The following is a 25,049-nucleotide window of genomic DNA, read 5'->3' as shown; positions in this document are numbered from 1 at the left end:
TCGTGTTTAATTTATTAAACTAAATTTCAATTAAGCTGAATAAATGCAAATTAACAGCTGCAAAACCACTGAAGTGAATTGCTGTCTGCATAGATGTTGAATATTCTCACCAACAGCAGATCCTTCAATCCTATTGAATGAAACCACTGAACTTTTCCTCTTTCTCACAAAACCTAAAATAATTGTAAGTGATAAACAGGGCAGCTAACTTTACATTTTTTGATTTCCACGAAGTATAACATATATACTGCATGATTCTTTCATTGAGTTTTCTAACTAAAATATATATTTTAGTATCTTAAACATTTTTAAAAGTAGTTGAAATGCAACAATAAAAAATGTCCTCAGGCAGAATCTGTAAACATTTAAAATCAGAATTTGTACTCATCCTTCTGCATGCCAATACATTTTTCATGCTGCTGTATTTCTGTGTTGTTTTGAATTTTATGTCCAAAATATGTCTAGAAAATGTCAATTTTCACGATCCTACCTTGAATGAAAGAAAAATCTGAGCTCGCTAGCAAGTCCGAATAATTATGTGATGTGAACATGTGCATATCTTTGTGACATAACTAAAGATACCACATCAACCTCTTGGGTGGTGTAAATGTTTTACAGGATGTTTTTTTTTACTCAGTGCCCTGCTTGCTAGTTAATTATTTACAAAAATCACTGGCAGCAGATTATTTGGAGCAACTATTTAAAAATTTGCAAAAAGTGCTTAAAAATGTTTCGGAGGGAATGGACACAATAATACATTTAAACATTTAGACTCTTATAGGTTCTTAATTCTTTGAGTAGCATCTTTTCATGATTGCATTGACATTTCAACACACTCGGCAGTATTGGAACTAACCCGCATTGAATCATCACAACATTCATATTGCTCAGAGGTGAAAAGAGAATAGCACAGGATAGTTGCAGAATTTTGCCCACTTTTGATGAACTAAATGGATGGTGTGTTTTGTCCTGTCGTCATATCAGAGAGCGGAGGAGGGAGTCGCCAGAAAGATTGGCGAAACCTATACATTATTATTTAAAGAAATGGCTGTAGCGGTTTTCTCTCTGGTTTGCGCAGAGTTCTCAGTTGCTGCTGCAATTGCCTGCTGAGCAATGAGTTGGTGCTTAGAAACTTAGAAACATAGAAAATACGTGCAGGAGTAGGCCATTCGGCCATTCGAGCCAGCACCATTCAACATGATAATGGCTGATCATCCTAAATCGGTACCCCGCTCCTACATTTTCCCCATATTCCTTGATCCATTTAGCCCTAAGATCTACAGTATATGTAACTCTTTCTTGAAAACATCCAGTGAATTGGCCTCCACTGCCTTCTGTGACAGAGAATTCCACAGATTCACAACACTCTGGATGAAAACGTTTTTCCTCATCCTAATCCTAAATAGCCTACCCCATATTCTTAAACTGTGACCCCTGGTTCTGGACTCCCCCAACATCAGGAACATTTTTCCTGCATCCAGTCTGTCCAATCCCTTAAGAATTGTATATGTTTCTATAACATATCCTGTTATCCTTCTAAATTCAAGTTAATACTAGACTAAGTGGGACCCATTGGGTCCCATGTTCACACGGGAGGGCTGGTCCCCCGACACAATATTCCACCTCTCCACCAATTCAAATATTGGTGGCCTGGGGGGTGGGGGGGGGGGGGGGGGGGGGGGAGGGGGACAATTACATTTTCCAGTACTTTTTAAATAGTTGCTCAAAATAAACTGCTGCCAGTGATTTTTGTAAATAATTAACTAGCAACCAGGGCATTGAGTAAAAAATTCTTGGGGTGGCAGCTCAGTCCCTCAAGCCTGATGTGGTGGCAGCTCACTCACGGCTGGTGGGCTGGCAGTTAACTCACGGCTATTCCTTAAAATTCCATTTCAAGCGGTGTGCAAGACCACCAAATTCAAATTAATTTTCCTACCATTTCAAGCAGGGTGCAAGGTCACCAAATTCAAGTGCAGTTTCATACCACTTCAAGCAGGGTGCAAGGCCACCAAATTCAAGTGCAGTTTCATACCACTTGAAACAGGGTGCAAGGGCACCAAATTCAAGTGCAGTTTCCAAAAATCACAGCCATAAATGGTAGCATTTTATCTAAAATCAATATACAGTGCAAACAGGAAGTTGTCAAGCTTAGGCCAAACGACCATTTGCAGTGCCTTTTACTTCAACCCAAAACACCCAAACAACCATTTGAAGTGCCTTTTACTTCAACCCAAAACCCCAAACAACCATTTGCCGTGCTTTTTACTTCAACCCCAATCTCCCAAATAACCATTTGCAGTGCTTTTACTTCAAACCAACCATATTTTCATTTTCAAACCACATTAAGGACACTCAAGATCAGTAAAACCACACTCACAGTTTAGTAGACATATGTTCAGTGTTATTCACAGCTCAGACTGAGAGACGTGAGCCTCTCACTTCCCCCATCTTGCAGAGACTGTCTGAGGCACAACACTTCCGGGTTTTATAGTCCCTCCCCCCTCCCACCGGCAGGGGCAGCGGAGAGAATGTCAACATTATTAAAATATTAATAACCCTTTTATTTTTCATTGATCGGAAAAATCCTCTGGTCAAACTCAGCAGAGGGCGACTTTGAGTGAGGTGGCCAAAAATGACGGCCGTAAGTGGCGGCATTCTTTCAGAAATCACGAAACACTAAGTCAGAAAGTGGTCAAGATCTTAATTTTAGTTATATAGTTAAACTCAGTCGATCCATTCTTTGGAAAATGGACTTTGCTTAGAAGTAAATACCCCATGGATGCCACACAGGCTGAAGGAGTAGGGGAATTGGTTGAAGAAAAGGAGGGGAAATTGGAGAAGGTTTAAACTGTACAGTGTTCAGAAATGCTGTGGAATGGTCAATTGAGAAACCGGCCATAATCAGGCTTCTCCCACAGATCTCAACATCTATTACAAAAAAAACAGCCATTTATCACTACTGCTGGAGCACAAAAAGGAGCATCTATTAATTAACATGGAGGTTGCAAGGGAATCCTGACAAAAATAACATCCCAAAAGTGACCCTTTAAGGGTTCCTAATTTGCTGCATAGTTTGTTCCTTGCCTTACCGTTATTGAAAAATAAAGGTCATAGGTTAGTAAGTCAGAACATGTGCTGCACCTGCAGATGTGACCATCAGGCTGGAAGAAGATCAAGCTGTCATAATCAGTCACTGATTGGTGACCTGCCAAGCACCCATTCACTGTTCCTTTACTCACTTGCCTTCCCTTTTCCGCACCATTGAGTGAGACGGTGTGTTCAAGCTGATGAAGAACTGTACCCACTGGAGTCATGTCCCTTGTTCAGGAGGACCACAGAAATGTCCAGGGGTTACATAGAAACATAGAAACATAGAAAATAGGTGCAGGAGGAGGCCATTCGGCCCTTTGAGCCAGCACCGCCATTCATTGCGATCATGGCTGGTCGTCCCCACTCAACAACCCGTGCCTGCCTTCTCCCCATATCCCTTGATTCCACGAGCCCCTAGAGCTCTATCTAACTCTCTCTTAAATACATCCAGTGATTTTGCCTCCAATGCCCCTGTTGCAGGGAATTCCACAAATTCACAACTTTCTGGGTGAAAGAGTATTTTCTCACCTCAGTGTTAAATGGCCTCCCCTTTATTCTAAGACTGTGGCCCCTGGTTCTGGACTCGCCCAACATTGGGAAAATTTTTCCTGCATCTAGCTTGTCCAGTCCTTTTATAATTTTATATGTTTCTATAAGACCCGCCCCACCTCATCCTTCTAAACTCCAGTGAATACACTCCTGGCAGAAGGTTATCAAGGAAGGATACTACATGAATAAAATCCAACAATACTCGCACTTGGTAAATGCTTTCTATTTTAGCAAATCCCTGTGCCCATTCTCTAAAGCATGGGCGTGAGACGTTATCTCTCCATAACTACCAAGCTTGGGTGATCTTCCTAATATAACAATGAGCAGCAGACACTCTGATGTGGCAAATATCTACAACAGCTTGCCAGATTTATCCTGAGGCTAAGAAGTTGAGAATAGCAATAACCTTGACCCTTTAGGATATAAGCGGTCCAGTCACATGCATGGTGGTGTATCTTAGATTACAAGTGATCTAAGATTTCAGTGAGATCTGTCTTGGTGAAACTTATCCAGGCGCGTGCCGTGAGTAATTACCGTGAGTAGGCAGTCAGTCGGCTTTTTAAAAAAAAATCTTAAACCGCGCATGCGCAGATTGTTCTCTCCGTAAAAAATAAAAATAAGTAACAGTTCAATTTTCCCAAGGCTTCTAAATCTCCTTAATTTTTTAACTACTGAATGGGTGGGAAATGGAGGATGAAGGCAGGTGGAGAGATAGTGGGTAAAATGGGAGCACACCGGGACGTTGAATCAGTTGTCATCTTATTGAATGACAATACTTGTTCAAGGGACCAATTGGAGGGAGAGTTAATTTCACAGCGTGTGGGGAGTCTGTGCCAGGGGTTAAAGATGCGGTGAGAGCAGGAGTGTTGAGAAGGAAGGGGTCGGAGATCATGTCAGTAACTCACTCACCGCTGCCGCAGCGCTCCGGGCACGGACAGCAGAACTGGCCGCCACATCCGGGGAGGGAAGCAGCACGGGTGCCTGGAGTGCGCTGTTGGAATTTAAGGATTTGCGGGAAGCGGCAGACATGAGTGAGGCCGGCGAGTGGTAGGAGAGGTTTTCAGACAGGGAGCACTGCCAGAGGTGTGCGGGGACTGGCGGAAGGGGCTGGCCGGTCCCAGCGGTCACTCACAGCCACCCGAGCTAATTCACTCCCCGGCCGCAAGCGGTGGCTCCGTGCCCGGAGCGTTGCAAGTGGGTTACTGGTCCTGATACCTTCCTTCACAATGCTCCTGCCCTCCCCATAACTTTACCCAGGGTAGACTCCCCAAACACTGTGAAAGGAGCTCTCTCCCCTCCCCACCCCCGGAAATACGGTATTAAAAACCATAAAGCACCAAGAAATGTCCTTACCACGTTATTGGTACACAACCAGTAAGGAGATGCATTTTGAGCATTGCATTGCTGACTTCATTAGAAGAATGTTTACATGGGGAATCTGGGCCATGCACAAATAAAAACCTTGCCAAAGAGTAAGTAGATGAAATTCCTCATGGGCACTGTTCTACTCCAGGCTAATCGCTCTACTCCAGGTTAAGATGATTCTAAAGTGGTTCAGAGGCACAGCTAGTGGAACTGTATGTTAACAGCTGCAGCGACCAGGGATCACTCCTGACAAAGGTATTCTCTGTTGGAGTTTGCTCATTTTCATTGCAATCATGTAAGTTTCTTCTGGTTTCTCTGGTCTTCTCTTCATCCCAAAGTCGTGCCAGTTAAGTTTGTTTATTTGCTGCTGTAAATTGCTCCTAATCAGCAGGTGAGTGGTAAAATCATTTGGAGAAAAAAATGGAATTAGTGTAAATAACAAAATCATTGCTGACTTTGTGGGCCACATGGTTTGTTTCTGTGTAGTGTGATTCTATTACCTTAAACTACACTGCACTTTTTGAGAGTTGTGCAAAGGAATTTCAAGGTTCTGAAGTTAATTATCGTGAGGTGCCCATGCCACACACAGATCTACAATATTGATCCATGTCCAGAGGAATAGCTGGCATACAATCAGTGCCAGGGAAATGGTACAGGGAAGAACACTATGATGGAATAACTTGATTCCACTTGAATAGTTCAGATTCTGAGTAGTACCTACAGCACATGTGGAAAGAGCAGTCACTGCAGACAGACTGGCTACAGAAGACAAGGAAAAGATTGTCAGAACTTCCCTGTTTCCTGTGTTTTATAAATAATGAAAATAATGAAATAATGAAAGACTGGGACAAAAATCAGATTTTATTTTCTTCAATCAGTTTTATTTTACAGTGTTGTTCATCATAAAAATGTGACGGATATAACTGAATGCAATGGCCAAAGAAGAGGGAAAAATAAATTAAGTTCTTTAAAAGATTGCGTCAAACATATTTTTCCCATAGTAGTGATGTTCATCTCTATGAAACAACATTCAAAGTTGCAAACATTTAAGTTTTATAACTGGGTAGCCATCCTCTGGAATCAGCAACTAAATCTTCAGGTGATATTACGACATTGCATGGCTCTCAAACACTTTTCTTTCCCAAGCATGAAGAGGGACATTGGTTCGTGGGAAGACCGATATGGAGGCCTTTGTGGCCGGCAATAGCTGGGACTGTAAAAAGGCGCCTCTTGCATATGGACTCGGTGGGCTGTTCGGTGCATACTGGCTATGATTGTGCTTATGTACAGGAATAGTCTTGTTGAGCTGTATGCAAAAATGTATTTCACTGTACCTGGTGCATGTGACAATAACTAAACCATTGACCATTGTTTTGCAGGTAGAGGACAACTATTCTTGATCATCCAAACACGACCAGCAAATTGGCCGTTGTCAATCCAACATTTGCCTTTCTTGTCGATTTCTCACCTATTCTGTCATGTCAACTGAGCCACCAGGCAGAAGAACAGATGCAACCAGGCCTATGGAATTACTGAATGAGGCAAGTTTTTAGCAGGATAAATTGGAATGAATGGAAACGTAAAGCTCTGTCCTCCCATCCAACATTATTTAGTAGAGTTGGGCTCATAAAATACCTACATGAGCTCAGCTCTGGGCTATTCCACACAACCTAACCCAACGTATCGTGATCATTAACCAAATCAGATCATTTGTGGCAACAAAGCACCAGGTTAAGTGTAATAGGAGCCTTAATTCTGAGAGTCATCGAAGACTGAATTGTGATTAATGATGCCTTTGATAATGCCATCCTATTTTACAATTATAGTACCAGGATTAACAGCACGGTAGCATTAAACAAAAGAATGAAAGAAAAAAAATAATTGATTGCCTCCGACTGTTATTGAACCACACAGATTTGCAGCAGCAAAGAGACTCTGGTGTCTGCCTGGCATTTTAACAGTTTAAAATAAATCAACTTAAAGTGCTCTCCAGATAAATTGTGTTCTTCTTTCATTCAAATATTTAACCATTCTTTCTTTACTGATGAAAAAGTAATTACCTGGATTATTTCTCATGGCAATATATTCTACACTCCAGCAACTCTGCAAAAGTAATATCTGTTTATTTTTATTTTGCGGTAACATTTTAAAATTGATGACTCTTCATTACTGATACGACAATCAGAATAACTTTTCCCTCCATCTTGCGGTAAAAACCCGAATAAATAATCTCTGATGTAAGGTCCAGCATAAGTAATCATGGTTTATCAAATCTCCATACAATCTGCAATTTCTCATTATTAGTCTCAATCTGTTGAACTCATGCTGAATGGATTTGATGACTTTCATCTGAAGATCATAATGTCCAAAAGGGCATACAGTGCTCTAACTGTTGAATATTGCTACGCATGTACAAGCACTTGGTCAAAAAGGTGTTTTTTATAGGATCTTATAAGAAAAAAAGTGGAAAGATTTAAGGGAGGCATTTCAGAGCAGAGCTATGGAGCGCTAAGGCCAGTCAACTGTGGCTCTTATATTATAGAAAGAGAAACAGGCCGGCATTAGTTGTGTGCTAATATTTTGTTGAGTTATGGTACCTAAGGTGATTGCGAAGAGGTTAGGGAGGGATAAGACTTAAAACAGAGATGGAAATTTTAATATTGAGAAATTGTTTAACCACAAGCTGGAGTAGGTCACATAGTCCAGGTAGGTGGGACAAAGAAATGTTTGTGGAGTTGGGTCGCAGCATTATATTTGGATGTCCTCAAGTTTACAGAGAGTAGAATATGGAAGATTGGCTAAGAGAACAGGAGGTTCCCACCTGCTTTAAAAGGGCATCAAGAAGAGCAAGGTGACGTGCCTCAATGACTATTGACCAGTGGCACTAACGTCTGTGGTGATGAAGTGCTTTGAGAGGTTGATTATGGCGCAAATCAACTCCTACCTCGACAAGAACCTCGACCCACTGCAGTTCGCTTACCGCCATAACAGATCAACGGTCTCACTGGCTATGCACTCCGCTCTGGAGCACGTGGACAACAAAAATTCATGTCAGGCTATTATTCATTGACTACAGCTCGGCATTTAATACCATCATCCCCTCCAAGCTGGTTACCAAACTCTCAGATCTGAGTCTCTGCGCATCCCTCTGCAATTGGATCCTCAACTTCCTCATTCACAGACCACAGTCAGTTCGTATTGATGGAAATGTGTCAGCCTCGATAACAATCAGCACGGGAGCACCTCAAGGCTGCGTGCTCAGCCCCCTGCTGTACTCTATACTCATGATGGCGTATCTGGACATAGTGCAAACTCCATCATCAAGTTCGCCGATGATACCACTGGGACGAATCACTGATGGGGACGAGTCAGAGTATAGAAGTGAGATCGACCGACTGACCAATTGGTGCCAGCACAATAACCTGGCTCTCTACACCAGAGCGTCGGTATGTCAAAGAAGACTCTGTCAAACGTCTACAAGTGCACAGTAGAGAGCATGCTGACTGATTGCATCATGGCTTGGTTCAGCAACTTGAGCGTCCAGGAGCGGAAAAGGATGCAGAAAGTTGTGACCACTGCCCAGTCCATCATCGGCACCATCGAAGGGATCTATCTCAGTCGCTGCCTCAAAAAGGCAGCCAACATCATCAAGGACCCAAACCATCCTGGCCACACACTCATCTCACCGCTCCCATCGGGTAGAAGTTACAAGAGCCTGAGATCTGTTACATCCAGGTTCAGGAACAGCCTCTTTCCCACAGCCATCAGGCTATTAAAATCGCAAACAAACAGACTCTGAACTGTAACAGCCTATTGCACTTCATCTCCTTATTTATGTGTATATTGAACTGATCTGTTCTGTATTTATGCTTACAATATTCTGTTGTGCTGCAGCAAGCAAGAATTTCATTGTCCTATCTGGGACACATGACAATAAACTCTCTTGACTTGACGACTGAAAAAGCTTCAGACTGGTTAGGGATAAGGGAAACAAGAGATATAGACAATGATCTCTTATCCCTAACCAGTCTCAAGAATGGTCTTGACCCAAAACATCACCCATTCCTTCTCTCCAGAGATGCTGCCTGTCCCGCTGAGTTACTCCAGCTTTTTGTGTCTATCTTCGGTTTAAACCAGCATCTACAGTTCCTTCCTACAAACCTGTATTCCTTGGTTTCTCTACCCTACAACACTCTCCAGGAAACTACCATTTACCTGCCCTGGTTTTCCTTATCAAGATGCATCAACTTGCACTGGTCAGAGTTAAATTCCATTTGCCATTCCTTAGACACTTGCTCAGTTGATCCGAATCCTTTTGTAAACTTAGATAGCATTCTTCACTGTCAACTATATCATGAGTTTGATGTAATTGGCAAATTTACGAAGCATTTAATTACATGTATACCCAAATTATTAACGTGGATGACGAAAAACAGTGGGCCTAGCACAGATCCCTCTGGCACACCACTAACCCCAGACTCTGATCAGAAAACACCCCTTTGTTACCACCCTCTATCTATATCCACCAAGCGCCAAATAATCCAGTTGGCTAGCTCACGCTGAATCCTATGTGATCTAACCTTCTGGACTGGCCTACTATGTGGGATCTTGTCACTTTCACCGAAGTACTTATAGAAGGAGCCCACTGCCCTGCCCTCATCAATCTTCTTAGTGATCTGTTCAAAAAATCAGCCTATAGGCTGGTAGGGCTGCTGCCTCACAGTGCCTGGGAGCTGGGTTTGAACCGGACCTTGGGTGCTGTCTGTGCAGAGTGTGCACATTCTCATGTAGGGTCATCTATATATTGATTATGTAAACTTTCCCAGATGCACGTCAAATTTCCACCCTGTTGCAGCCTTTTGCACATAGGTATCCTCAATCAATATAAGGGAAGTTAAAATGATCTACTTTTGCAATTGTATTATTATTACTGCTAACTGCAATATCCTTGCATAATTATTCCTCTAATTTCCACTGCCTATTAGGGTTTTTATAATATAATCCATCAGTCATCATCCTCTTCTTATTACTGTTCCATATAGTCTCTCTGGATGATCCTTCAAGAATATCCTCCGAATGTTTTACTGCCATAATTTCCTCCCTAGTCAAAAATGCAACTCTCCTCCTCTCTTACATATAACTCTATCACATCTGCAGTATTTTTACCATGCTAGTTCTGGCCCTCAACTGATCATCACTTGATTCCAACCACAGTTCTTCTGAGTTCTCTGGTAGTCAATTTTAATAGAAAATCTATGGATTCGAACTCAATAGGTTTCCATTGTATTTCCAATCACTTCTCGACTTGATCAATGGCTCGAACCAGATCTAACTTTCGGACTGTTTAATTTAATTCTGAATCACCCAACCATTTAAATCAATATCATGTTTTTATGACAGCTAGGTGTTTTTAACAAAGATAGATGTTTCTTCCTATGCAAACTTTTCCAATGTCATAAGTTGGGAGGAAGTTTAGTAATTATAAAATAATCAATTGACAAAATTAGTGTGCGTGAATTGCAAATGTTTCAAATAAAACTATTGATCTACATTTAATACTATCCTACACACACTTTGGTTTATATTTACAAGGTTAATTACTTCCATTAGTTCTTTAGAGACAGTAATATGGCCCAGCAGGCTGATAGATTGGGGACATTGGATCCATGTGCAACAACTGTGTGTGTAGATGCAATTAATCCCTTTATGCTGCAGCAAGAGAATTGCTGACAAAAACTGAGGAGAGATGGGGTCTTAGAAGATGCATTGCCTGAAGGGATCCATTGGAAAATAGCACAATCCAGAAATCAGAGGCATTGGCACTTGTTTTTTGCACCAATTACTCATAAAAGCACATCTACCTGGGCATGGGTCAATTTAGTAATCACTAGCAAGGTCAAATTGTGCACACAAAAAGCTGGCAATGGAGGAGGTAGCCCCGGCATTCCCTCTCTCTCTATCCCTCCTCCACCCAAGTTGCACTAGCTTCTCATTTTCACCCGACAAACAGCTAACAATTGCCTGTTTGCTTTATCATCATTACGTTTATGCATATCTTTCATTCAATGTTCTTTATCTCTCCACATCACTGTCTATATTTCTCATTTCCCTTATGCCTAACCAGTCTGAAGAAGGGTCTCGACCCAAAATGTCACGCTTTCCTTCTCTCCAGAGATGCTGCCGGTCCCGCTGAGTTATTTCAGCTTTATCTTCGGTTTAAATTAGCTTCTGCAGTTCTTTCCGACAGATCTGCAGTTCCGTCTTACTCAAATTGTGCACATTTTGAATTATTTCAGGGCACTTCACGTTAACCAACTTGGTGTAACATATGCACAATACCAAATATTACAGATCATGCAGTGCATTTGAAAGAAATAGCAGAGTTGTGATTGTTGCCCCGTTTCATCACACAGACCAGCCAGCTCTTGATCGATTCCATTTACTATTTGCAGCCTTTCCAGATAATGAAGTAGCATTTTTGCCCCAGTCATTACCTCTTTTCTTCTCTCTTGTTGGCAAAAGATACCAAAGCTTGTAAACACCTACCACCAGATTCAGGAACAACTTCATCCCCCTATTATCGGACTACCGAAGGGTCATCTGATGAACTAGGATGTAGCCCTGGTCTTCCAACCTAGCTCTTGGTGGACATTGGACTTTATCTCTGTAACTGTAACACTATAATGTTCTCAAACTATATCCTACACACTATTATTTTTTCTTTGCACTACCTTTTGAACTGTGGATGGTTTGATGGTACTGATAGAGAGTATGATTTGATCTGACTGGATAGCATGCAAATAAATGTTTTCACTGTACCTTGGTACATGTGATGATAATAAACTAATACCAATACTTTCTCTCCATTTCTAAGAACATTTTTAGCTTTTGTGCAACCTGTGGCTTTCACCATGCACTAGCCAAAAAAACCCAATAGCATGAGGTGGAAATGAGTTGGCAAAGGAAGGTTGTGCATTCCCAACATGACGTCCTGCATGCAGCATCTGTTTTCAGTGATCAGCATTATACATGATTCTTTGTCCAGATCACTTCTGTGCTGCAATTAGTCATCACTGGCCCCTTTGATCAGACCACAATTTATCAGGGTTGAATTATCACTAGAATTGCTCAGGCTAGATGACAGCGGCAGTGACAGATTAGCTTTGAGCATTGATTGAAGCTCCGTTTCTGTTTATGTGCAAAATGATAGATTAATGAAGGGTGTTAATGCGACATGTCTTGGAAATCTGTACATGTTTCCAGTCTTTTCACATGATTCTGACAGCCTAATGTGCCTGTCTCACATAAGTGACTTTTTAGGCGACTACAAGAGACTAGGAGGTTGCCACAAGTTAGCCACATGTTCGCTGGAAGTTGCCGGGGTGTCGCCTGCATGGTGGTGAGTAGTTCCCGCATTCTCGTAACATGTTGAAAAATTGGCCGTGACCAGAATTTTGACGCCATGGAGAGTAGCGAGAATTCTCGTAGGTGCAGTGGTAGTGCATTGCCAGGAGGTCGTAGGTTGTCGTAGGCTGACCGGTGAATTTCATTGGCTCATTGGGGAAAAAAACGTAACAGTAGTTTTCAGAACCAAGAATACCGACTGGTAATGTTAATATCCGCAGAGCTTCACAGCCGTGTATCTCTGGCTTCTTAAAAGTTGTCTCCACTCCTTCTCCCCACCATGTCTCCCCCTTCTCCCCCCTTCTCTCCCCCTCTTTTAAATGACTTACGTGACCCTTCCCGTACCCTGTGCTTTCACGTCTTAATTACAGTGCCAACTTTCCTGTTCATCGCGGTGTGTGTCTGCACCACATTGGCTTTGCACCATGTGAATTTCACTCAGACAGCGCTCGCCCCGCTTGCCTTGTCCCCCGCCTGCATAACTGGCTGGTGAAGGAAGCGATGTGTGTATGTTCCACTCTGACAGTCGCCGTTCCAGTCACGGGTTCTTCAGCGACCTGCTACAACTTGACAGTCGCTGGCAGTCGCTTGCAAAATCGCCTAAGTGGGACAGGCCCATAACGCTATCCTGCAAATTGCGTGAGTATTGTCATACTGAGAGCTCTACTGGATGGCATTTACAACAGATAAACGACACAGGCCAACCATTCAATTTTAATGTAATTAAAACTGGGTGTTAATGCTACATGCAGCACTTTTTCTGAACTCCAATAAAAGGGTGAAACAATATTTCTATGCACATGCACCTGTTCTACCTTCAGTGAAACTGTTGTTCATACAAAGCATTCTCCATTTTATGTGAATGGACTCTAGCTGTAATCTAACACATAGTTGGCTGACAGACACAAAATGCTGGAGTAACTCAGCGCTTTGGGCAGCCTCTCTCTCTCGCTCTCTCTCTCTCTCTCTCTCTCTCTCTCTCTCTCCCTCTCCCTCTCCCTGTCCCTCTCCCTCCGTCTCCCCCTCTTGCTCTCCCTCGCTCTCTCTCTCCCTCTCCCTCTCCCTCCCCCCCCTCCCTCTCTCTCTCTCTCTCTCTCTCTCTCTCTCTCTCTCTCTCTCTCTCTCTCTCTCTCTCTCTCTCTCTCTCTCTCTCTCTCTCTCTCTCTCTCCCTCTCTCCCTCTCTCTCCCTCTCCTCTCCCCCCTGTCCTGCTACGTTTACAGTTTGTATACCCTCATTATTGCCTCCTCCAAAGCCAACAATGGACCACTGTGGGCTCTTTGTCATCGGTGCCAGCTCTGATCTGTGCTGCACAGTCTGAAGAAGGGTCTTGACCTGACACATCACCCATTCCTTTTGTCCAGAGATGCTGTCTGACCCGTTGAGTTACTCCAGCATTTTGTGAGTATCTTCGGTGTAAACCAACATCTGCAATTCCTTCTTACACAGTTGGATGTGTAGGGAAGGAGCTGTTTTTCACTCATAGCAAACAAATATATCAACCATATATCAAGCTTTTTGAGAGAACAATAACTTTAAAATTGAATGGTTGTCTAGTCTCATTTATCTGTGGTAAATACCATCCAATAGAGCTCCGAGTATGACAATTCTGTGGCAATTTGCAGGATAACTTTAGGCTGTCAGAATCATCTGAAAAGACTGGAGACCTACAGCTTTCCAAGGCCAATGAGAGACTGCCTTGCTGCTAAACCTATCTAGAGGACAGGCAGACTTTCTTTTTAATTATCCCCCTTTTACTGCACAAAGTATAAGGGGAATATCTCTCACAGATATCTGACAAATTGCTTCTCATTATTTCATATTTTTATTGGGGAATTTCAGCATCAATGGCTCATTAGTTATAGAAGCTAAGTATAGTTTTAGGGAAAACTTTTCATACTTGTTTGACCACTTCCTTGTCAATTTCTGTGGAACAGCAAATTATTCCATGGTCTCGAGAAGATTAAGAGCTTTTGCAAACGGTAATAACAGATATGCCCAGCTTCATTTCAATTAAAAATGTCGGGATTGATGTTATCCTTGCCAACTGGCAAAAAACTGTCTGCAATTAAAACCAACGTTGATTTAGCTGTTGATGCCTTTCTTGAATCTGACGTTTCAATTTTAACCACCTGCTCCATCTCCGGTACGGGATTAGTATTGATGGCACTGCCCTGAGCTGGTTCATCTCCTACCTCAGAGGTAGGAGTTTCTCTACTAACATAGGCGACTCTTTCTCCTCCCCAGCTAGCCTCTGCTGTGGGGTTCCACAAGGTTCCATCCTTGGCCCCATTCTCTTCTCCCTGTATATGCTCCCCTTAGGCCAAGTCATTCAAAGGCACGGCATTTCCTTCCATTGCTATGCAGATGATACACAACTCTATCTCCCCCTGAAGCCCCAAAAACGATCAAATCTACTTAACCTTATCCACTGCCTCGAGGATATAAAGTGTTGGATGGCCCAGAACTTCCTCCAACTAAACGAGAGTAAGTATGAGGTCATCCTTCTCGGCCCCTCGGACTCAATCAAAACAATAGCAGGCAGCATTGGAAGCCTTACCCCATTACTCAAACCTCACGTCAAAAACCTTGCCATGATATTTGACTCAGCATTGAAATTTAACAAACAAGTCAATGCCGTGGTAAAAGCTAGCTTCTTCCAGCTTCGGACGATAGCTAAAATAAACAATTCCTCCAGCTTGATGACCTCGAAAAGATCAACCAAACATTTATCTCCTCCCGCCTCGACTACTGCAACTCCCTTTACATTGGCATCAGCCAATCTTCCCTGTCCCCCCTGCAACTGGTCCAAAACGTTGCAGCGAGACTCCTGACGGGCACCCGAAAAAGGGACGACATCACCCTGATCCTGGCCTCTCTCCACTGGCTCCCTGTGCGGTTCCGAATAAATTTAAAAATCCTTCTTTATGTTTACAAAGCCCTTACGGGCTTGTTGCCCCACCTACATCAAAAGTCTGCTTACCCACCACACCACCTCCAGGCCCCTCAGATCGGCCGACTTGGGGTTACTGAACATCCCGCAGTCTAGGCATGAGCTCAGGGGAGACCGAGCCTTAGCGGTTGCAGCTCCTAGACTGTGGAACAGCATCCCTCTTCCCATCAGAACTGCCCCCTCCATCGACTCCTTTAAGTCGAGATTAAAAACTCATCTTTACTCTAAAGCCTTTCTTGACGTCCTCTGTGTGTATTTATGTATTTACTTAATCTATGAACCACTGTTGTATAACGTTAGTACCTCCACCAATGTAAAGCACTTTGGTCGACGAGAGTTGTTTTTTAAATGTGCTATAGAAATAAAAGTGACTTGACTTGAACAAGCACATAAGTACACCACGTAAGTGCTTAGCTGAAACCAATGAGATCTTCACGTAGGTATGGAGATTAACCCCAGATTATGGCATTAGACCCTGATTGCAATTTAACTGGATGGAGGTGTCTCTTTGGCGATGAGTGGTCCATTGCTGCCTAGAGTTCCACAGCTCAGCAGTTTGACAGGACAAAGTTGCAAGGCCCACAACCAGGTATTCCCTAGGTCACTTATTTCTTACGCAGCGATCAATACAGTAACGATTGTGCGTACATCTCTGAACTCCTTCTGCACTAAGAAATTCATTGTTTCTGGAGATGCTGTTATTGGGCTTCCTGATGTTACAGCTGCTACTCAGCTGGAAATTGTACAAATCTGTCTGAAAATATGAAAGCAGGGCCAGGCGCATCCTTAATGTCACAATGTATTGAAATCTGATGATGCTGCAGGTAGCATCTGTTCGCAAAGGAAATACACTGTCTTGCTGAGGTCACAATCTGTAACACATTTTACTATCAGCAATACTGCTTAATAATTACATCTCTACAGTGCCTTTTTTTGTCAACAAAATGGTGTCAGTATACATATTTGTTCCTTGCTGTTGGTGTCTATAGCAGATCTTTGTCCTACATGCTGTTTACGGGCCTTACCCCCTTACTTAATGATTCCATTTTGTTTTTTAAACTTAAGTGATCATTTTAGTGGAATTGGAATGACAAAATGGCATGTACCATCACAAAAAAGCACTGAAGTGGTGTATGCAATATGTCAGCACAAGCCTCGCTCTCTTCTGATTGAGCATTGCTTCTCAGAAGGTCCCACAAAGCTGAAGTGTTAGCTGTGGTAATGGGAAGAATGGACCCCTTTCGATGACTTGAATGCTAGGACCACAATGTCTATTGCCTTCACCTACACTTTACACAAATTACTGCTGATCCTTCTGCTTTGATACCATTAAACCAAATGCAGACTATAACTGATTAAAACTGAATTGGGACAGATTGTATATTAGAAACTTGAATAGGATTAGTTCCTTGGATTAAAAGATTCAGGTATGAGAGCAGGCCACTCAATCCAATCTGTTCGACCAATCATAGAGTCTTTGATTCATAGAGTGATACAGCAGGGAAACAGGCCCTTCGGCCCAACTCGTTCAAGCGACCAAGATGCTCCAACAAATCTGGGTTGACCTATTTGTTTAGGGCTTGATAGCAGTAATTCTAATTCCCAGTTACAGTATAATGTTCAGTTTTGTCCAATACATTATTACTCTTCTCTCACTTGAGCCTTCAGCATTACGAGTAGCAGTCTAGTCATGCAATAAATTGGATTGTTTGGCAAATTTAGAACATAGAACACAGAACATAGAAATGCATAGCCCAGGAAAGGGTTCTTCAGCGCACAGTGTCTGTGCTGAACAGGATGTGGGCTAACTAATATTTGTGTGCACATCGCCCACAACTTTCCCATTCTCTACATATTCATGCGGCTATCTGAAAAGCTTCTTAGATTCCACCGTCATATCTGCCACCATCACCACCCCTGGCAGCATGTTTGAAGTATCCATCAACCTCAATATAAAAAAAACTACCCACACGTCTCCTTTAAACTTTGCCCCTTTCATCATAAAGCCATGCTCTCTTGTCTTTGATACTTCCACCCTGGGGAAAAAAATGTTCTGACTATCTATACATTTCATAATTTTATATACTTCTATCAGGTCTTCCCTCAGCCTTCAATGCTCCAGAGATTGTCAAACCTCCCCTGATGGTTAATACCCTCTAATCCAGACTAATTCTGATGAACCACTTTTGCAGCCTCTACAAAGCCTCCACATCCTTTTAATGGGGGCAACCAGAACTATATATAATACTCCAAATGCAGCCAAACCAGAGGCCTATAAAGCTGTATCATGACTTCCTGATTCTTATACTCAATGTCCCAACCAATGAAGGCAAGCATACTGTACACCTTCTGTATCCCTCTATATGTGTTTGTTTGTGTTGCCACTTTCAGGGAGCTACAGACTTGGAACGCAAGATCCCTCTGCAATCATGCAGAGACGGAAATCGCTATCAAAACATGGGGGACACACACAATTTCTTGGTGGCCACGCGCGCGCACATACACACACACACACGCAGGGTTTCAGAGGCTTCGGCCATGGGCCCTGTGGACAGTAGCATCGGAAGCTGACCTGGTTGGTGACTGACTCCGAACTCCAGCAACAGCAGCTTCGTCCGCCCCAAATCATGGGGTTTGAATCGACCCGTTTGCAGGACCTTTCATCGCCCGGCAAGGCTTATAATTGGCGGGTGGGGGCTTCCACATCGGGAGCCTCAATCGCCTCGACGCAGCAGTTTGACTGCCTGACCGCGGGGCGATGAAAGATTCTGCGGCTGATTTTAAGCCGCACCGGGTGATAAAAGGCCGGTTCAGCCCTCAGAAAGCGTCTGATATCCGCTTGAATCTTTCAAAAGCTACAATGTGATAAATAACACTTAAACAAATAAAACTGAAGCAAATAAAGGCAAACAGACGAACCAACCTTGGAGGGGGGAGAGAGAGATAAAGAGAGAGAGGTGGGAAAAACACACTAAATAACGTGAGTGACCATGAATGAGGGACTTACCTGCAAGCCAGGAAACCCGTTCAACCAGAGCCATTAATAACCTGACCAGTTTAAATCTGATACCCATTTAAATCTTTCCCATCCACATCAGACAGCTTTAAGAGATTCTCCGTGAATACCTTCAGTAATACTTGAAGGTCAAAACACAATTGGTGACACATCATGTTAATACGATATTAATAGAGACATTTTACAAGTGCTTAACAGTGACACCCCCACTGTCTCGCAGAAAGCGGAGATTTTAATAGATTTTTTTTCACCGAATTTCAAAATCCCGTTACAAAACATGGGGTGGATTGTCCCCCACCACTCAAAACATTGGAGTGACGTGCCCCACCCATCCCACCTGGGATTTCCGCCCGTGCACATGAATGCTTTTAAGGGCCTCGCCAATACCTGTATGGTTTCTCCTTCTATTTGACCTCCCAAAGTGCAACATCTCACAATTGCTCGGATTGAACTCAGTCTGCCATTTCTCCGCCATTTCTATAGCTAATCTATATCCCACAGTATACTTTGACAACCTTCCTCACTCCAGCAATCTTAGTGTTGTCTACAAACCTACTAACCAACCCGTCTACAATTATGTCCAAGTCATTGATGTATATCACAACCAACAGAGGTCCGACCTCAGATCCCCGTGGAACTCCAGCCTGAATAATGGACTTCCTGCATAACTATATGTCTTCTATGGGTAAGCTAGTTCTAAATCTATACAACCAAATCACTGTGAATCCTGTGCATCTTCATCTTCTGAATCAGTTTATCATGGTGGACATCAACAAATGTCTTACTAAAATTCATCTAGACAATATCCACCATCCTACCATCATCGATTACCTCCATCACTTCCTCAAACAATGATCAAATTAGTAAGACATGATCTGCTGCATGCAAAGCCATGCTGACTACCCCGCATTAGCCCATTTTCTTAAAATAGGAGTAAATTTTACGTGCCTATTGTGCTTTTTAATGTTGATGTACAAATCTTTAAACGTTTTAATGGGTTTTTTTTGTTTTGTTTATTTTATTAGAAGTTAATACAGTACAAAACAGTACAGTGGAACCTAATTTTAGGTGCCAACTATGTAATACTGTAATCCATTCTATGTACAACCTCTAGTTTTATGTTATGAGAAGGAAGTAAGTAAGACAAGAAAAAGAAAACAATAGAAAGAGGAAAAAGTGGAAAAATAGATGGTAGAGAGTAGAAAAACGTGAAGTGTGTATATAAAAAATAAAAAAGAAAGAGAGAAAGTGGAAAGTAAAAATAGAAGAGAAGGCCCCTTAAAAGAGAATTTTTCAAATCTGTATTCGGAGATGTAGATCTATCCGCGTCATGAACTGAAATCAGCAATCTTTACGGTACCTGAACGTTTTAATGTTTAAAGACGATACTCCATCCATGCTTTGTTCCAGAAATGTATCCCTGCTCGATTGCTAATTCTTTCAATCCATTTAGAATTCTTTCAGCTAATCCTTTCTAAACTAGTTCCTCTGTTTGTGTAGCTTTGTAATTATTGTAAGAAACTACACACTGCAACTGACCTAGGGTGTTCAAAGATTTGCTTGGAAATATCTTCAGATTTGATGTGGTTTTTGAAAATGACCCGGTGCTGAGCTTTCTGGTATTCATATATCTAAGTATCATTGGGCAGCCAGCAGTAGTATTGAAGTTAGTATTGATCGCTAACTGAAGCTTTCATTTCAATATTGGTGCATTCTGCATTCTTTCCACTAATGGCATACATAATATTTAAACTATGCTATTCATCAACTTCAGTATAATTGAGATGCCATTAAATTGGAACATTGTCATCTTACATTATTCTGGCTGCAGGCCTACTTGTCCTATTTAATTTGAAGAAATTAATTATCTAGTCCATGCTACATGAAGGTTGTCTCCATTACAACAGTATCACCTTTTGCTATCAGTCTCACCTTTAGAACAGCACATCTCAAGAATTGTCCCTTCAACCCACAATGCGTGTACCAAACATAATGGCAAGACCAAATTTCATCTGCCTACACATAATCCCCATCCCCCCATTCTCTGTACATCCATCTACCTATACAAAAGTCCCTTAAATGCCACTATCATATCTGGCTCAACCACTCTTCCCTTCCACACATTTGCTTTAAACTTTGTCCTCACCTCAAAACTATGAGCTCCAATCTTTGATCTTTCCATCCTGGAAAAAAGGTTCTGAATCTCCGCAACCTCCGGCATTCAAGGGAAAACAATCCACGTCTGTCCAACCTCTCCCTGTAGCTAATACCATGCATCATTGTGGTAAACCTCCTCTGCATTCTATCCAAAGCCTCCACATCTTCTCTGCAATGATGCGAGCAGAGCAATGCACCAAATGCAGCTTAAACAAGTCCTATAAAGCCCAATCATGATTTCCTGACTCTTATGTTCGATATCCTACACAATGAAGGCACTCATACCACCTTTGTGATGCCATTTTCCGGGAGCTATGACCAGATCCCAAGATTCCTTTGTACATCAATGCTGTTAAGGGTAGTGCCTGTATACTTTCCCCTTGCATTCAACCTCCCAAGTGCAGCACCTCACACTGCTAGGCTCTATTTACTTCCACGACCATGGTTTAGGATCAAAGTTTCCAGTTATTTTTGCTGTTTTCCAATTTGTAGTATTTGCATTCATGTTACACGCTAGACAAGATTATTTAAGGTTTTGGAATCTTTCTCCATGAATGCAGCAATTTTACATTCATGCTCACACGTTAAATCTTGCACATTTAGCACTACAGATTAAATTTACTCAGCTATTAATCATTGAATTTACCTTGCAGTTCTCAGCTCTGGGAGGTCAGAATTACGGTCTTGAGACAGATTTTACCACATAACTCTATAACCACTAATGGTCTCTCCTAACCTTTAAATCTTACACTTGTAAGCTTTGTGTGAACCTGTTATAGTGCTGGATTAAAGTGATTCTACAATCTCACTATCACTTCACTGAATGAAAGCTGTCAGGAGGTCTCTCATCTCCATTACAGTGATTGTTTCCTTGTGCTCTTACATGGCTTCATTTTGAGCAGATGCACTTTCATCATTGCCCACAATTTGAACAATATTTGTTGCCCTGATAAATGCATCTGTCCATTCTCTGCAAGAACTGAAGGGTCAAGTGTTTTTAACCACAGTCAGATTGTGGCTAAACTGTCTTTTTGCCGTGTCCTATTTTAACACTAGAAGGCTTGTACTGAATAATCAATATGCATTACCCTTTATTTCTTCTGTACTTATGTCTGAAATCTAATCCCTTTGCTTTAAATCTGCCCACTGAAAATACTGCAACAAATCTTCTAGAAACTTTCAGATTCTCCCTGCCACCGTAAATATACAGTTACTAGATGTTGTTATTGACAACATTGCTTCCTGCAGCTCATCCTCATTGTCAGTATAATAATCGTGAATGGAAGAACATGTGCCATGTCCTGAATGATAAGCAGGAAGCATGAAGAACTCTGGATGATGTAGCTGGTTTATGTAAGGCTCTCTTTAGACTGTGCCCCATGTGCACAGTTATGCATACCTGATTAAAATGCCATGTAGCCAGTGGTATGAATATTGATTTTTCTAACCTCAAGTAACCCCCGCACTCCCTCTCTCTCCATCCCTCCCCCACCCAAGTCACACCAGCTTCTCACCTAGCAAACATCTAACAATGGCCTAAGATAGACACAAGAAGCTGTAGTAACTCAGTGGGACAGGCAGCATCTCTGGAGAGAAGGAATGGGTGACGTTTCGGGTCGAGACCCTTCTTCAGACTTCTAACAATGGCCTGTTTCCTTTATCATCGTTACATTTTTGCACCTCTTTCATTCATTTGTTCTATATCTCTCTACATCAGTGTCAATATCTCTTGATTCAATTTCCACTGACTCTCAGTCTCGACCTGAAACGTCACCCATTTCTTCTCTCCAGAGATGCTTGCTGTCCCGCTGAGTTTCTCCAGCTTTTTGTGTCGATCAGCGATACTTACATATACTACAGTCACTTCTCCACATTTTCCATATCATGCGTCAAAACTACCCTGACACTGCAAAATGAAACAGTACTGGATCACATCAATTGCTTTACTGGATCATATTAAACAAGAAGCATTTCCAATGAATTTCAAAGTACTGTTTTTTGTCCATTTCCACTTTGTCTTGTTTTCAGGAGCTCATATAGAGGTTCCAGCACAGTGCTTAACAGTGGCGGGGAATGTCCACAGTAGTTAAAGAGTCCCGACTAAGTCTTGAACTCTATTCAGTTGCTGGGTGAGCTGCATCTAATACTTCTTTAACATTGCCTTCATCTGAGCAGACCCCACAGAATCAATCACATAACCAAGGCTAATTCCCCTTTCTTATTCCTCATGTCTTACTTGTCAGAAGACATCGTGAATGTTGGAGGTGTTGTAGCAGTGGCCCAGGTGTATTTGTACGTGGTACATATTACTGAGCGGAATGGAGTATTCGACAGGTTAGAGCAGAATGGAGTACTTGTGAAGACAGACCAGAGTAACTGGGCAACATCAATTGTGGCCATACCCAAGGCCGACAAAACTGTTCGACTGTGTGGTAACTACAAAGTCACAATCAACCAAGCCGTTGATGATGAACAATATTCGTTACCAACCTCGCAAGTTCTGTACGCCGAACTTAGCGGAGCAAGGGTCTTCACTAAACTGGATTTGTCTCACGCGTACGCCCAACTCAATGTCGACAAGGAAAGTCAGCAGAACTTAACTATCAACACACATAAGGGCTTGTATTCATATACAAAGCTGCCCTATGGTGTGAAATCCTCCCCAAATTTTTTCCAGTCTGTCATGGACAAAATATTACAAGGCATTCCACACTGTGTGTGCAACCAGGATGACCTACTGATATTCACACGAGTATTCACTCACACGACTGAACTGCCACAATGTCAAACCGCGACAAAGTAAATGTGCATTTGCGCAGTCAGAGGTGGTCTACCTGGGACTCAAAGTAGATGCCAGAGGACATCGCCCTATGAAGGCGAAAGTGGAAGCAATAGTGAATGCTCCAAAACCCAACACTGGGTCAATATGTCAGATCATTCCTTGGGATGGTGCAATTCTATGCACGATTCTTCCAGATTTAGCAACTGTGCTAAAGCCACTACATCATCTGCTACAAAAAATGTGAAAAGGAACAGCAATGTGCATATGACATCTGCAAGGAAAACTTGACAAGTGACAAACTCCTTGTTCACTACGATACAACACGCGAGATGAAACTTGCTTGTGATGCTTCAAGTTATGATGTAGGTGTAGTGATCTCCCACGTAATGAATGAAGGACAGGAAAAGCTTGTTGCTTTTGCATCCCACACCCTATCACAGAGTGAACGCAATTATGTACAGATAGAAAAGGAAGCACTCAGCATCGTGTTCAGATTTAAGAAATTCCATCAGTTTCTTCTCGGCAGACCATTCACCCTGGTGACTGATCACAAGCCACTACTAATGATACTTGGTCCCAAGTCAGCTATACCTTCCATGGAGGCATCAAGGATGCAGCGCTGGGCAATTTTGCTGGGTCAGTATGACTACAAGGTTGAATACAGAAGCTCCAAATGCAACGCAGTTGCAGATGCGTTGTCCCGGTTGCCCCATGAGAACTCTGATGTGGGAAGTGAGAACTCAATCTACATACTGCAAGTTGTAGATGAAGCCTTTTCCATGACTGAAACAGAAATTGCAGTGGAAACAAAGAAAGACACTGTGCTGAAGTGGGTCTATGAACAGACATTGAATGGTTGGATTGAACTCAGTTCTGAATTCAGAGCTGAAGCCTTTCCATAATCAATGCCATGAATTATCATGTGAGCAGAGATGCATTAAGTGGGGTTACAGAGTGGTTGTATGAGACTCTTTGAGAAACAAAATTATGAATGAACTTCATGCCGAACATCCTGGCATAGTAAGCATGAAGTCAATTGCCAGAAATTGCTAGGAGATTGAGGGGGGATCTTATAGAAACTTACAAAATTCTTAAGGGGTTGGACAGGCTAGATGCAGGAAGATTGTTCCCGATGTTAGGGAAGTCCAGGACAAGGGGTCACAGCTTAAGGATAAGGGGGAAATCCTTTAAAACCGAGATGAGAAGAACTTTTTTTCACGCAGAGAGTGGTGAATCTCTGGAACTCTCTGCCACAGAGGGTAGTTGAGGCCAGTTCATTGGCTATATTTAAGAGGGAGTTAGACTAAGGGGATCAGGGGGTATGGAGAGAAGGCAGGTACGGGATACTGAGTTGGATGATCAGCCATGATCATATTGAATGGCGGTGCAGGCTCGAAGGGCCGAATGGCCTACTCCTGCACCTAATTTCTAGTTCTTGTTTATAAGTTTTGTGTATTGGCCTGGTATTGACAGTGACATCGAGTCACTGGTGAGCAAATGTAGCATCTGCCAAAATTGTGGGAACTTCACTCGCCCCTCTGCAGGAACTATACATCATGAGGTGCAACTCCAGAGTCAATAAGATCATGGGAGACCATTGTTGCCCTCTCGATGTTGTTTCAGACACAGCCACAGGACCAGTGATACAATTTCAGTTCAAGATTGTTTAGGACTTTGAGGTGAACCTGCAGGTGGCAGTCTTTCCATACACCTTCTGCCTTTGTCTTGCAAGTG

At 42.4% G+C, this 25,049-nt stretch overlaps 1 protein-coding gene across 1 annotated transcript in view; it reads left to right on the top strand.

Moving 5' to 3' along the window:
- The window catches only part of slc36a4 (solute carrier family 36 member 4), a 411,562-nt gene extending 404,714 nt beyond the window's left edge, over window positions 1-6,848 (top strand). The window contains exon 11 of the mRNA XM_055637281.1: window positions 6,384-6,848. Within this exon, the coding sequence (XP_055493256.1) occupies window positions 6,384-6,493 (110 nt within the window). The 3' untranslated portion in view covers window positions 6,494-6,848. The remainder of the gene's footprint in view (window positions 1-6,383) is intronic.
- The last annotated feature ends 18,201 nt before the right edge of the window (window positions 6,849-25,049 follow it).

This window comes from Leucoraja erinacea, chromosome 6 (genome assembly GCF_028641065.1).
Source record: "Leucoraja erinacea ecotype New England chromosome 6, Leri_hhj_1, whole genome shotgun sequence".
In the NCBI taxonomy this organism is placed as follows: Eukaryota; Metazoa; Chordata; class Chondrichthyes; order Rajiformes; family Rajidae; genus Leucoraja; species Leucoraja erinaceus.
Note: the sequence above shows the minus strand (reverse complement) of the source record. Positions and strands in the feature narration are given on the sequence as shown.